Here is a 15,715-nt window from a genome sequence, read left to right as displayed (position 1 = left end):
TAGCAGCTGGGATGACGCAGGGGCCAAAGCACCCATCTGCAAGCCTGAGGTCGCGAGTCTGACACCAGTGCCACCCACATGCACCAAATACATGCCAGCAGCTCTGTTTGGGAGCCCTGGCACCACCAGCACAGGTGATCTCCAGCATACCATGGCCAGGCCTGTGCCCACACCGCTGAGAAAGTGTGCTGCCTCCAGCAAGAACACGTGTGAGTGCCCCAACCCCAGCCAGTGCCCGACCCCCAAGCGAGCACGAGACTCTCAGCCATGGCACCTTGGCAAGCACGAAGGGAAGGTGAAGTGAGCCCCACACCACAGCACCAGGGAGGCTAGCATCCGGCTGATTGTCCAGTCTAGCTCGAGCTACACTGCCCCCCTCGAAGACCACGGAGGGCGGCTGCAGGCGAGGAGAGCAAGCAGAGGGCAGGGCGCTGTCCCCAGCCCAGGGAGAGAGGACCACCATGTGGGGTAGCATCTCCTGGAGGGACAGCGGCCATCAAGACGCCTTCCCTTATAGGAAGGTCTTCAAAGCTTGAAAGTCAACCTCACCCCCTGGCTTCCATGCAGAGGCGAGCGGGCAGTACCCCAGGAGCCCCCCACCACTTCAGGTGGAGGCCTTGGGCGGCCCAGGGCGCAGCTGTGCAACTCCCACCAAGCCCTCGGCCACAGCGGCCACGCCGGGGTCACTCTCAGTCAGGTTTGCCAGGCCGTGTCCAAGTCTGTCCAGCTCTGTCGGCCGGCCCAGGTTTGCTCTTTAAGGAAGCGGCCGCCCCCCTGGCCCCCCGATACCCCACGTTTTCCATGAGATTCCAATCTCAAGGGCCTCACAACCCAACCCAAAGCTGCTAAAGCTGAAGCCAGCCAGTGTGGCAGGTGCTCTGGGCATGGACTAACAAGACGCCCCCAGCACAGAAACCCCGCCCTGGACCACCGTGTGTAACAATCCAAGACGAGGCCAAGACGCATGCCAAGGCTCAAGGGTCGCTGCTTGGGGCTGGAGCGATAGCACAGCAGGTAGGGTGTTTGCCTTGCACGTGGCAAACCCAGGCTCGATCTCCGGCATCCCATATGGTCCCCTGAGCACCACCAGGAGTGATTCCTAAATGCAGAGCCAGGATTAACCCCTGAGCATCGCTGGGTGTGACCCCCCCGCCAAAAAAAAGGGTCACTGCTAGGAAACAACCTGAGAGTCTCCAGGAGTAAGCCTAGCAGCTGTCCACTGAGCGGCCACCCTGTAGACACGCGCTCAGAGGTCCTCGGATACGGGCGGCAGAGAATATTTTTTGCAGCTCTGAACAGGAGGGCCAGCGAGGGGCACAGCCCCAGCGCCCATCCAGAAAAGATCAACTGTGTTGGAGCTAGAGTGATAGCACAGCAGGTAGGGCATTTGCCTTATGTGTGGCCAACCCGGGTTTGATTCCCAGCATCCCATGTGGTCCCCTGAGCACCGCCAGGAGTAATTCCTGAGGGCAAAGCCAGGAGTAACACCTGAGCACTGCCGGGTGTGACCCAAAAAGCAGAAAAAAAAAAAAGAAAGAAAAGGCCAACTGTAGCAGATTAATAGGAGGCCTCTCCATGCACCAATAAAAAAAACCCAACTTCTGTTGCACAGGAAACCACGGGCAATCTCAAGCCTCCACAGTGAGCCAGGGATACTCACACTGCACAATTTCACTGCGTGAAGCCCCAGAAGATGCCAAACTCACACTGGCGATTGAAGCTGAACTAAGAAGGGATACTAGAAGGGACCAGAATGAGCATGTGGAACATTCTGGAAGGGACCAGAAGGAGCCTGGGGGACATTCTAGAAGGGACCAGAAGGAGTCTGGGAACATTCTGGAAGGGCCCAAAAGGAGCCTGGGGACATTCTGAAAGAAATCAGAAGGAGTCTGGAAACATTCTGGAAGGGACCAGAAGGAGCCTTCTGGAACATTCTGGGGCCCTACAAATTTTCTACATATTGAGTTGAGTAGTGATTACAGAGATATGAACAGTTACAATTCTTCATCAAGCTATATCATATCTGTGCATTTTAATTCAAAAGAGAAAAAGTTCAGTGTCTAGGGGTGAAAAATCAAAGTTACGGTCAAACATAATTCAGTTTTCATAATCCAACAAGAAAAGACAAAAATAAATGGACTACAGTTTCAGGTTGAATTTTCAGCGGGGATGGTACAATTGTAATAAATAAGCCCAAGAAGCTTTCCTGTGAAAAAGAACATTTAAAGAATCCCCAAGTTGAGAGCAGGAGAGACTGCCCAGCAGGCAGGAGCTGACCCTGTGGGGAGAGGTCCAGGTTTGACCCCCACAGTGTCCCGCACACCCCTGGGAGGGACGCCCACCCAAGTGCAGAGCTGGGAGCAGCTGGACACTGGGACCAACCAAACAGAGGGGCTGGAGTGACAGCACAGTGGGGAGGCCACTCACCTTGCACGCAGCCACCCCAGGTTCAATCCCCGGCACCCCTTATGGTTCCCCTTAGCCCAGCAGCAGTGATCCCTGAGTACAGAGTCAGGAATACAGCCTAAGCACCATTGGGTGGGACCCAAAACTCAAAAGCTAAAATAAAAAAAGGCAACAGCAGCTAAAACAAGATTGTTCGAACTGATACACACACATACACACACACACACACACACACACACAACTGGGCAAATACACAGATAAAAAATTTAAGTGAGAAAACTTAACGAACATCGTTTAAATGAGAAAGCTATTTAAAAACTTTAAGGATGAAAATCTCATGAAATGATTTTCTCAGAAAATATGAATTAACAAAAACTGATGCAAGATGAATCAGAAAAACAAACCAATAATTATGGAGAATATACTGAAAAAAAATCATCAAAGAGTTATTTCAAAGGACGATGCCAAACCCTGTTGGTTTTATGGGTGAGCTCTTTCCCGCACTCATGGAACAGATAATTCCCATGTTAGAGTCTGTTCCAGAAGCTGGAAAGCACGTTAATTTACTTTATAAAATTAACTTAACCTCAAGATCTGAGCTGACAAAAATAGTACAAAACTGAGGCAAAAGTCACTTCTGGTTACAAATGGAAAACCCTCAAGTAACAGTTAGTGTTTGTCGGCGATGCTAACAAGATTTTCAGGGAATAATCCACCATGAACAATTAAGTACATTCTAGAAATCTTAAGATTATTGCAATTGGAAAATACAGTAAAATGAAAGAAGAGGGGCCAGAGAGGCAGAACGGTGGTTGCGGCGAGGCGTGATCTCTGAGCGCAGAGCCAGGAGGAAACTCTGAGCACTCTCTGATAGGGCCCAAAATAGCAAAATGTAAAATAACACAAAATAAATAGGATAAAAATCAAATAATTATTCCATTTATTATTCAAAATATACTTACAAAGAACCTTTCTTGATTTTACTTTCTTGCAAAAATATTCAGTTAAAATAAACCGAGGCAGATTACTAACACCTACCCTATACCTAGGTAAGAGTCACCAGAAGTATAATCAATGCTTTGATAAACAGGACAGGAAGTTCATCCCATCACCACTCAAACGGGAAGTTGCATACAAAGTAATTAATAAGAAAATATATAATGATCAGCTAGAGTGAGCAGAAAATGATCAATCTTAACTACCACATAAATGTCTATCAAGGGGGCAGAGAGACAGTACAGCGGGGAGGGCATTTGCCTTGCACGTGACAGGCGTGACCCGGGTTTGATCCCCGGGCATCCCATAGGATTCCAACCACCCACCTCGCACACTGCCAGGAGTGACCCCTGAGCATCACCAGGTGTGGTCCAAAAACAAACAATAAAAATGTCCACCAAGAGGAGCTAGAGCGATAGCACAGAGGGTAGGGCATTTGCCTTGCACGCAGCTGACTGGAGTTCGATTCCCAGCATCCTATATGGTCCCCCGAGCACTGCCAGGAGTAATTCCTGAGTGCAAAGCCAGGAGTAACCCCTGAGCAATTCTGGGTGTGACCCAAAAAGGGAAGAAAAAAATGTCTACCAAGAAAATCAAAAAGAAGCTTTAAAAACCTCCACTAAAGCTGATTACGGGAGCATACAGCCGAAGAGAAGGGCCACATGGAGGGCGGGATCCACAGCTCCCAGAGAAAAAGAAAAAAACAGGTTCCAAAAAGAGCCGAGATCATCGGGAAGTCCCAGATGGGGTAGGTACCGCATCCCGCTTCCCCCAGATGGAACCCCGGTGACCAGAGTCTCTACAAGCACAGCTCGAGTATGCGGGAACTAGGACTTTTCCTCAAAACCGCGCGGCCGCTTATGCGGCCACGCGACATCTCTCTATATACAAAGTGATCAATGGGAAGTAAACCACCCAACGTTTCTCCCTGAAAATCAGAGTTAAGATTGGAGCACGGCCACTGCCCCAGAAACACAAGGACTTAATGCAGAACCCAGCAGCTTGGAGCAGAAAAGTGAACGGACTATGCGTTAATCCAGGCCATCATGTCTGCCCGGAGGGGAAAGGGTGTTGCCCCATTCGCCCTCTCTTCTCTGGAAAGAAGGATGGCGGCCGCATGGGAGCCTTGTGGACAACAGGTATGAGCCGGGGGTGTGGGGGCGACTAAAACCTCATGGGAAGGGGGGTGTTCCGGTCCGTCCTTCACGACCTACCGAGGTCACCAGTTGCCCCCCGTGAGCCGCTCTCCAGCACAGCCACGGCCCCAGAAGCACAAGGACTTAATGCAGAACCCGGCAGCTTGGAGCAGAAAAGTGAACGGACTATGCGTTAATCCAGGCCATCATGTCTGTCTGGAGGGGAAAGGGTGTTGCCCCATTCGCCCTTTCCTCCCTGGAAAGAAAGATGGCGGCCGCATGGGAGCCTTGTGGACAGCAGGTATGAGCCGGGGGTGTGGGGGCGACTAAAACCTCATGGGAAGGGGGGCGTTTCGCTCCGCCCTTCACGCCCTACCGAGGCCACCAGTTGCCCCCCACGAGTGGCTCTCCAGCACGGCCACAACTCCAGAGCACAGAAACCAATTTCTTAACTATCTGACTTTCAGTAGAAATACTTCCAGGGTCAATAAGTAAAATAGCCAAAATCCAAAACCAACATTTAATTCTTGAACCCAGCTGTAGAAAGCAAATCATTTCACAATGCTTTTTCAGCATGTCTGATTTGGGGGGCGGGGGTTAACTCTAAATAATAGTGGTGAATCTTTTAATGAAACAATGAATCTAATCAAAGCAGATAGAGTGTTAACTAGAATTCATCTGCCTCACAGGGACTGGGAGGGGTGGGGGGTGGGGGTTTATTGGGGTTCTTCATGGTAAAAAATAAGTATTGGTAAAGGGAAATGTGTTTGATATTTGCATGACTGAGACCTAAACCTGAAGGCTTTGTAACCTTTCCCACAGTGATTCAATAAATAAATTAAAAAATTTAAAAAAAAAAAAAGCTGATTACGGAAGAATGAGCTAATCTTCATATACCAGCAACACTGCGTTTGAAAGACACTCAGGTAAACAGGGCACGGAAAAGGGTAGCCCACAGTTTTTTTAGGGCTGGAAAGAGCTCAAAGGGCTGGAGCACGTGCTTTGCAGACAGGAGCCAGGGTTCAATTCCCAGCACTGGATGCTCCCCTAGGCACCATGAGGAGTGGAAGACCCAACCCAGCCCAGCTCTCCACATACCCCCCACCCCCAGCAAACACCAAGCCAGGGGGCTACCTAAGCACCTACAAAACACAAACAAAAAGCACCTATTTAAAGAATTCATCTAAAGGGTTGGCTTTTTTGTTTTGTCTTGTGTCATTTTCGGCACTCAGGAGTTACTTACGCCTGGCTCTGCACTGAGCTCACTCCTGGTGGGCTGGAGGACCATATGGAATGCTGGGGATAGAACCTAGGTCAGCCATGTATGTGTAAGGCAGATGCCTTCCTCACTACTATTGCTCAGACCCCTCTAAAGATAATTTTAAAGGTATTTTACTACATGGGAAGTATCATGCTAAGCGAAATGAGCCAGAAAGAAAGGGACAGACACAGAAAGACTGCATTCATCTGGGGAACATAAAGTAACAAAATAGGAGACTAACACCCAAGAGTAGCCGAGATAAGTACCAGGAGGATTACTCCATCCATGGCTTTGAGGACAGCCGCACACGCTAGGGGAAAAGGCAGCTCAGATAGAGAAGGGAGCACCAAATAAAGGGTGTTGGGAGGATCCTCTCAGGATGGGAAATGAGTGATGAGAGTAGACTATAGACCGAACAAGATTGCCACTCAATGTCTCTTTTGCAAACCACAGCACTCAAAAGGAGAGAGCAAAAGGGAATGCCCTGCCACAGAGGTAGGGTGGGATGGGGGGGGATGGGGGTGGGAGGGATCCTGGGATCAGTGGTGGTGGAGAATGGGCACTGGTGGAGGGGTGGGTACTCGATCGTTGTATAACTGAAACCCAAGCACAAAAATTTGCAAGTCTACAACTGTACCTCGTGGTGTTTCACTAATAAAAATTTAAGGAAAAAAGGAAAGGTATTTTAAAGGTATTTAGGGAGACTGGAGTCAGAATGCTGGTTCAAAGGACTGAGGCGCACCCTTTGCACGGTGCTCCAGTTTCAACTCCCTAACACCACACTGTCCCCCAATACTGCAGGAGGGGCCCCATGCACTTAGCTGAGTAACCCCAAGCACCTCAGGATGCAGCCCGCATACTCACGCATACACACACTCATGCACACACACGCCCACCTCCACACACATATGTGCATTTACATATGCATGCATATACACATGCATGCACACAGACACGCACGCACACGCACACACACACACACACACGAGTAAAAACTAAAAAGTGAAAAAAAGGAAAACTCAGCAAACTCTGAAGTAACTGACTCTACCTACTCTCAAAGCATCAAAGAAAATTTTGAAAATATAATGGGGACACATCTAATTACAAAAAAAACTAAAACATTTGTTTGCGGGGTGGAGGTGGTCAGTACTTACAACATTAGCGTGCAAATAAAATACAGGAAAAACATTTACAACTCCTCACACCCTTAACACAGAGCTCAGAGTTGGAGCAAGAGTACAGCGAGTAGGTTGCCAACCTGGGTTTGATCCCGACACCCCACACGGTCCCCCAGTCCCCAACAGGAGTGAGTGATCCCTGAGTGCAGAGCCAGAAGAAAGAAAGCACTGCTAGCTGTGGCCCGAAAGCCAAACAGAACACAATGACCGCGCAGACTCGCTCCTCCAGCCGCGTTCTGCCCTGCACACGTGTCTCGTGTGCTGCCTCTCTGTCTCTTCGCCTGCCTCTTTCCACTCTGGAGGAGCCTGTGCTCTCTCTTGCACACGGACTTCCTCTCTTCCTCTCCCCTCACACCTTTCTAAGTGAAACGACCCTGCAAGCCGGCAACTCCACTTTGGTAGGATCTGGAGAGAGGTCTGTGTGCGCTTTGCTGGGTTCTGAAGCGTTTCCGGGTCACCATCAGCAGGCGCGGGCAGGCAGGGTCGGGCCAAGCACACGCCTTGCTCAAGGTCCCAAGTTCAATCCCAGTGTCGTGTGTCCCCACACTGGTGGGAGCAGCGCTCGTTTGAGAAAGGACAGAGACACGGCGCAGAGGCAAAGTGCACACATTGCAGGCGTGGGGCCTGGGGCTGATCCTCAGCACCACAAAAATACAGTAATAATATTTTTTAAATGGTGGGGGGTTGGGAGGAAGCAACCCAAGGATCCATGGCTGGGAGAATCAACAAATGTGCTTGGTCCGTACTATAGATTATGATCCCGTTGCGGAAAAGGATACTCTGCCTTCTTTTACTTTTTCTCCGTCGGTGCCAGGCTGGAAACCAAGTCACCCCCAGACAGGGTCAGTGCCTTACCACTGAATCCCCCCAAAAGAGGAGCTTGTGGTACCCACTGCTCAAGGGCGGGGTCAAAGGGCAAACACCCACCGCTTCCATTCCCAAGAGAGTCTGGAGTTGGGTGAAAGGGGCGTGGTTCGGTCACAGGACAGGGAGCACATAAGGGCTCCGATGGAATTTCGAGGTGTTGCTAAGTCAGCAAGGGCAGGGAGAGCCTGGAGCCAGGGCACATGCCCAAGGCGTCGTATCTCAGGCAGAGCCGTGAGCAGCCCTGGAGGCCTCCAGCTCAGCCGGGCCCAAGCACTGTCAGCCCAGACGGCGGAGGACCACCGGGAACGGCCTCCAACCTCCCTGGGTGCAGCTTGGGAGGCCCCAAAATAAGGCAGTAAATAAGTAAGATATGGCAGAGAAAGAGAGGCCGGCCGCAAAACATATTGGTGTATGAGTTCAATTTGGTTTCATGGAGGGCTTCAATACTAATATTTGTTTGTACAGAGTGGCGGGGAAGTGGGGCGGGGGGGAAGGCTCCCAAGACACGGGTCCAAACCTTGATGATTTAGACCCGTGTCTAAATCATCAGAGCAGAGCCAACAGGGGGGCTCACTTTCTTTGTGTGTCTCTGGGTGACTTCTAGTTTTTCTATGATTTTGTTTTAGAATCAAGGAAAAAAGCATCTGAGACGACACCTGAAGCATGACAGGGCCTCCCGCACGGTGCCCACAGCCCGTCCGAAGAGCTTCCGACTGGGGCTAGAGCAATAGCACAGCGGACCTTTACCTTGTATGTGGTCGACCCGGGTTCGATTCCCAGCATGCCATATGGTCCCCCTAGCACCGCCAGGAGTAATTCCTGAGTGCAGAGCCAGGAGTAACCCCTGAGCATTGTCGGGTATGATCCAAAAAGCAAAAAAAAAAGAGGCTCCGACGGCAGCAAAGGCACCACAACGAAACACAGATGAAGGCCGAGAACATCAAGGCCCACTGCGCCCAGGGAGCGGCCAGGGCTTCCTCCCACTGCCCAGCAGCTAGGTGCCCAGCAGGGCCTGAGTTGGTGCAGGGGGACTCTCTCCTTCCCCCACCCATATCCCGCCCCGACAGCTCCCCCTTTCAGAGAACACCTCGAGAGCAGGAGGAAATGGGGCTTCCGTGCTGAGGCCTTCCACGTCGCACGGTGCCTCCACGGGCACTCGTCCAGGGCCTATGCAGAGACACTGCCCATAGCACAGGCCCCAGGGGCACGCACACGCACGCATGCACGCACATGCACACACCCAAGTATGCACACACAAGTGCACACGCAACTCCCTTGCTCCGTTCAGGGATCGGGGTCAGAAAGAGAGAGAGGGCTGACCTAGGCTGGAGGCATTGGAGGCACTGGACAGGCCAGCGCTCCTGCTCCGGAAAGAGCAGGCGCGCGCACCTGGGGCCCCACGAGGCGGAGGCCGAGAGAGACACCAGCCGCCCGCCCGCACCCCGCGGCCACGGCTGCCCGCACGTACTTTTGCCCCCATTGTTCTTCAGGACGCTGGAGAGGCTGACGGAGGCGGTGCCCAGCAGCTCATTTCTCAGGGTGTGGCAGCTCCAGACCTTCAGATCCAAGTGACTCTGGGCCGTGACATTCCTGGAAAACAAGCGCCCGATTCATCCCTTCCCAGCCCATCCCGCCACCCCGACCACCCCGACCACTAACAAGAAACAGATCAGTGGCACCGCCTCCCCCCCAGCCCCCCACCCCCCCACCCCCGGGCTCCCCCCGCAGGCGGGCCAGAGCCAGGGGAGATCAGGGCCGTGCTTACAGCACGATGATCTCGTTCCACAGCAGCTCCGAGCTCCCGATCCGCTTCCCCGTCTTCTTGGTCTCGCTGGGCAGGCCGTCCACCGCCACCTCCACGAACGAGTTGATGCGCGGCTGCCGGCTGTGCACCTTGGGCTTGGCGGACACCACTGCGGGACAGAAAGGCCGAGCTGCCCAGGACGCCCCACCTGCCGCCCCCTGCTGGCCCTTGGGGGAGGCTTTTTTTTTCCCCAATCTATTTTTTGGGGTTTTTTTTCCCCAATTTTTCTTTTCTCTTTTTGGGTCGCCCCGGTGATGCACAGGGGTTACTCTTGGCTCATGCATTCAGGAATTACTCCTGGCGATGCGCAGGGGACCATATGGGATGCTGGGAATCAAACCCAGGTCGGCCGTGTGCACGGCAAATGCCCTACCCGCTGTACTATCACTCCAGCCCCCCATTTCCAATTTTTAAAAAATGTTTTTATTTTAATGGGAGGACTTTGGTTTTTTTTTCCCCTATTTGAAGGTAACTTTTTAAAAATTTTTCATTAGTGAATCACTGTGAGGTATAGTTACGGACTTACATACTTTCGTGCTTACATTTCAGTCACACAATGATCAAGTACCCATCCCTCCACCAGTGCCCATTCTCCACCACCAATGCTCCCAGTATCCCTCCCAATGCCCCCACCCCACCCCGCCTCTGTGGCAGGGCATTCCTTTTTGCGCTCTCTCTCCTTTTGGGTGTTGTGGTTTGCAAGAGGTATTGAGTGGCCATCGTGTTCGGTCTATAGTCTACTTTCAGCCCGCATCTCCCATCCCAAGCGGGCCCTCCAAGCACCCTTAACTTGGTGGTTCCTTCTCTTTCTGAGCCGCCTTCTCCCCCAGCATGTGAGGCCGGCTTCCAAGGAAGGACTTTTTTTAAAAAAAAAAAAAATTGTGAAGTTTAATGAAAAGCAATCGCTCCTACCAAAAAGAAAAAACACAAATACAGAAGGGGGGAAAAAAATCACTACAAGCTGCCAACATTGGGATAATCGTGGCTTAGATTGGGCCAATCCAGGGACCCGGGCATGGTGGTGGGGAGCATGCCGGGTAGGGGGAGGCCCTGAGCCTCCCACACCCGAAAAGTCTGAACTTCGGTACGAGCAGACTCGTCCTCTATGCCTCTTTTCGGTCCTGCCCAGAGGCCGGGATTAATACAGAAAGGCGCGGCCTGTCAACCGACCCTGGTCAGAATCCCAGTCACACACATGACCCCAGAGCACTTCTGGGGACAGTGCAGGGAGCAGCCCCCAAGCCCTGCTGGGTGTGGCCCCGAAACTTGAAAGTCAATTCTCCCCCCAAGTGACTGTCACTGCCTGGCACCCCAGCCCACCAGCCGCGGCCCCTCACACTGCGGAGGAGACAGCCTGCACCTGGGGCGCCGGAGCAGAGCCAGGCCGCCAGCAGTGCGCACACCCTTGGCTCCTTCCGGGCACCTCTCTGGCTCCTTCCGAGTTCCCAAAATTGCCCGGGCTCTGCTGAGAACGGGGGACCCCCAGCGGCACTACAGGAACCTACCCATCTCACCCAGTACCACCCCAGCACTCATCTTTTCATTTTTCCTCAATATTTTATCTGATTAAGGCACCGTGAACCAGGAGAGAGGAGAAAGGAAATGTGCCTGACACGGAAGCGGGCGGGATACTGGGAACACTGGTGGTGGAGAACAGGTGCTGCTGGAGGGATGTGTACTCGATCATTGTATGGCTGAAACGTAAGCACGAGAGTTTGTAAATCTGTAACTGTACCTCCCCAGGTGATTCATTAAAGTCACAATCACGATTATCCTGTTGTTCGTCAATTGCCTCAAGCAGGCACCAGTAACGTCTCCTTCGTCCTAGCCCTGAAATTCTAAAAAGTGCCACATTCAAGGCTCTTTCAGGGTTAGGAGAATGAGACCCATCATTGTTACTGGTATTTGGCATATTGGGTACTGGAGTTTGCCAGACTCTGCCACATGGGCAGGTTACATTCGGTAGCCTGCAGGTTGTCCAAAGCAAAAATGAGGTAATAAGATGTTGCGCGGCCGCAAATGCGGCCGCACGCTTCCAGGAGCTGGATTTTACAGTCTCTGGGTTTTGGCCATTGATGGTATTACACGGCACCGGGATTATACTGGCTGTCCTTGCTGGGGCCCCTTGGAGGGGGGCGGGTTGAGTTTCCCTCCCCATTAAAATATTTTTAAAAAAAAAAAAAAGAGGCTCCATGAACCACAGAGTTGTTCCTTGTTGGCTTTCTGACATACAATGTTTCATCAACAGTCTTGCCACCAGCGTCAACTCCCCCCACCCGTGTTCCCGTCTCCCTCTCGCAGCCCCCGCCCCGGCTGTGGCCTGCCCTCCGGACAGGCACCCTGAAGGTTTGGTGATTAAAGTTCGGGTCTCGAGACCTTGGGACGTGTTGCCTCTGTGGTTCGGATATTTAGCGTCTCTTTTTTATTTTTTCCACTCTGCCAATCAGAGAGGTGTCTCACAAAGGTTCAGAGGGCCAAGAGGCCGGGGCACTTCTTACAGGTATGAAACTGAAATCGCTCAGCGGACCCAGCAGGTCAGGGACCCCCAGAGTCCCCTGGGGATGTGCCAGGGCCGCCGAGCGAGCCAGGAAGAGGCCAGGGGTGCAGGGGTCTGGCCCCGCTGACTCCTGCGCCCAGGAGCCGTCTATACCCTCTTCTCTCCCCGCCCCACACAGGGCTGCATTCCTGAGCCTTTGCTTCTGGTCCCCACATGCCAGGCCCAGTGAGTCGCCGCCAAAGGGCTGAGGACACCTCTCCCAGGCGGTGGGACCAAACCCCCGAGAGACGTGGCTCCAGTCAGAGCTCGATCTCTGGTCGCCCGCCTGAGGCTGGCCAGCCTCGACCTCCCGGCTGTTTCCACCAGCTCTTGTCTTCCCGACGAGACAGCTACAAGAACGGAAGCTGGGATTCAGAGGCAATGGGGGACAGTACCCAGCAGGGAAGTTCTGGGCCAGGGGGACCAGAGCGGGAAAATGTGCCGCTTGACCCTGAGACGGAGGTGGGCTGGCGCCACCTGGTGGGAACAGAGTGGCTTTGCATGCGGCCCCTGAAAACAAAATAGGAAGGAGCAGGCCCTGCATCTGGAACTGGAGATGGCCTGGCATACAAGGTGGACGTGAGTGAGTCCAAACCCTTGATTTACTAAGTGAGCCAGAATGAAGCGAAGAGCCCCTCTCCCAGCTTGCAGGCCAATTCTTTCAGCTCCAACATACTTTCTTTTCTGTTTTTTTTGTCTTTTTTTTTCTTTTTGGGTCACACCCAGCGATGCTCAGGGGTTACTCCGGGCTCTGCACTCAGGAATTACTCCTGGAGGTGCTCGGGAGACCAGATGGGATGCTGGGGATCGAACTCTGGTTTGCCGCGTGCAAGGCAAATGCCCTGCCCCCTGTACTATCGCTCCAGCCCCTTCTTTTCTGTCTTGTTTTTGTTTGTTTTGGTTTTGGGGTCACATCTGGAGATGCTCCGAGATTATATTCCTGAGCTCAGGGATCATTTCTGGCGGTGTTCGGGAGACCAGATGGGATGCTGGGGGTCGAACTCGGGTTTGCTGCATGCAAGGCTAGAGCCCTCCCTGCTGTACTATCGCTCCAGTCCCCATCTTGTCTGACCTCTGATCTTTTCCTGCTTTTTTTTTTCATTTTGACATCATTTCAGATTATGCAGAAACACTGCAATAATAGAACAAAGAAACCATATCATACATCTCCCAGAATCTGTAAAATACTTTTCTCTTCTACTCATTTTATTCATCTCTCACCTGACCTTCCTTCATACACATACACTTTCATTTTTGTTAAACTTCTTTTTTAGCTTTTTGCTTTTTTTTTGCTTTTTGGGTTACACCCGGCGATGCACAGGGGTCACTTCTGGCTCATGCACTCAGGAATTACTCCTGGCGGTACTTGGGAGACCATATGGGATGCTGGGAATCAAACCCGGGTCAGCTATGTGCAAGGCAAACACCCTACCTGCTGCGCTATTGCTCCAGCCCCAATTTTGTTAAACTTTTTTTTTTTGCTTTTTGGGTCACACCTGGCAATGCACAGGGGTCACTCCTGCCTCCGCACTCAGGAATTACCCCAGGCGGTGCTCAGGGGACCATATGGGATGCTGGGAATCGAACCTGGGTCGGCTGTGTACAAGGCAAACGCCCTACCCACCGTGCTATTAACTTTTAAGAGTGGGTTGTCCCAGTCAGGTCAGCACCCTGTCCTACGAACACTGCTGTATCCTAACAGAACCACAGTATGGTGATTAACATGGGGAAACTGGGCATTCCTGAATACTATCACCTGCCGGACTGTCCTTATTTAGACCTCTCCATTTCCTGGGCCAGAGCAACTATATAAGGGGTAGGGCACTTGCCTTGCATGCCCCTGACTCCGGTTTGATCGGCAGCATCTCATATGGTCCCCCAAACTCCACCAGGAGTGTGTCCTGAGCTCAGAGCCCTGAGCACTGCTGGGTGTGGCACAAAAAAAAAAAACAAAGCAAGTCAACTCCCTCCCCCCATCATTTGAAATCCACTCCCCAATGCACCCAGCTCTCCCAAATATATTTTATAACTGCCTTTGCTCCAAGTCCAGGATCCAATCAAGATGAAACAGCTGAGATGGCTGGATTAAAAGGCTCTGGTACATATACGCAATGGAATAGCACTCAGCCGTAAGAAATGATGAAGTCACTCAATCTGTTGATACACAGATGGATCCTGAGAGTATCATGCTGAGTGAAATGCATCAGAGGGAAAGGAACAGACACAGAACGATCACACTCATGTAGAACATAAAGAAACATAGTAGGGGAACAACTAATGCCCAAGGGCAACAGAAAGGAAGAGCAGGAGAACTGGTCCTTAGTAGGAAGCTAGCACTGTGGAGGGAGGGGTACGGTGCCCACAACGGTAGGGGGAAGTGGAGACTCTGGACCAGGTCTGGGTGCCGAAAGTGACACGCACGAAACCCTCTCAATAATAGCATTGTAAACCACAGTGCCTCAAAGGAGAAAAGAAAAATCGAAAAGTGCCGGCCGTAGAGACAGGCTGCGGGGCGGGATGGAGACTGGAGACACTGGTAGAAGGAAGTGAAGGGATTGAGGCCGGAACACTGGATGCCTGAAATTCAATCACGAATGGCTTTATAATTCACAGCGATTCAATTAAAAAATATTAAGATGGGCGCATATGCTGCCCCAAGCCCATGTGTTGCTTGCGCCCACGCGGCCGAGCACATGTGTCGCCCGCATCTCCCCTCTTGAGATGTGGACTTTCATGCTTTCGTGTCTAATGCTGGTATGTGTGTAGGGGCTCTCCCCGCCCTTGGAGAAGCCCGCGTTCTCTCTTGAGTACCGTTACTCTCTCTCTCACTCTCTCCCCCTCCACAGCTTAAAAGTCCTCCAAATAAAAAAAAATTATATGATATATATATATACATATACACATATATATTAAGATGAACCAATTGCATTTGGAAGTTGTCACTCTGGTTTTTTAAAATCTCAAATGCGCTCCCTTCTTCTTCCATGACAATGATTTTTAAAAGAGATCCTTCCAACTGCTGTCTGAGAGAAGCGGCCAGATTCTACATTTTTCTGATAGTTTCTTTGCAATTTTACCCGAGTTGAGTGTTTCTGTCAGAAGCACAACAACAGACTATCTCTCTGGGTCTCATTCTGGATACACCGAAGTGTCCTCTGTGGGGAGGCTTTGATCTAGATACTGCAGTGCTGTCTGGTTAGTCCCCAGTAAAGATGTATCTTCTCCTCTCTAATGTATAATTCACCAATGCACTGATAATGTTAAGTATTTCTTGTTCTTCAAAGACAACCAAGGGGGCGGAGTAACAGCACAGGGGTTAGGGTGCTTGCCTCGCACATAGCCGACTTGGGTTCAGTTCCCCGGTATCCCATATAGCCCCCCGAGCATTCATAGGAGTAATTCCTGAGTACAGAGCCAGGAGTAATCACCGGGTGTGGCCCAAAAAACATAAAACCATAACAATGAAAAATGACAACCAAGAGCCTCAAGATACAAGTAACTTGATCTCCAAAATTGAGGACACGTTTGATG

General features: G+C 51.5%; 1 protein-coding gene across 1 annotated transcript in view; it reads right to left on the bottom strand.

Annotated features, from left to right (window-relative positions):
• WWP2 (WW domain containing E3 ubiquitin protein ligase 2) overlaps positions 1 to 15,715 on the bottom strand; it is a 113,930-nt gene that overhangs the window by 81,022 nt on the left and 17,193 nt on the right. Inside the window, exons 3-4 of the mRNA XM_056137260.1 lie at positions 9,610 to 9,757; positions 9,313 to 9,434 (exon numbers count right to left, since the gene is read on the bottom strand). Of these exons, the coding sequence (XP_055993235.1) occupies positions 9,313 to 9,434; positions 9,610 to 9,757 (270 nt within the window). The remainder of the gene's footprint in view (positions 1 to 9,312; positions 9,435 to 9,609; positions 9,758 to 15,715) is intronic.

Source organism: Sorex fumeus, unplaced genomic scaffold (assembly GCF_029834395.1).
Source record: "Sorex fumeus unplaced genomic scaffold, SorFum_2.1 ptg000122l, whole genome shotgun sequence".
Lineage (NCBI taxonomy): Eukaryota > Metazoa > Chordata > Mammalia > Eulipotyphla > Soricidae > Sorex > Sorex fumeus.
This window is presented reverse-complemented; position numbering and strand designations above follow the sequence as displayed.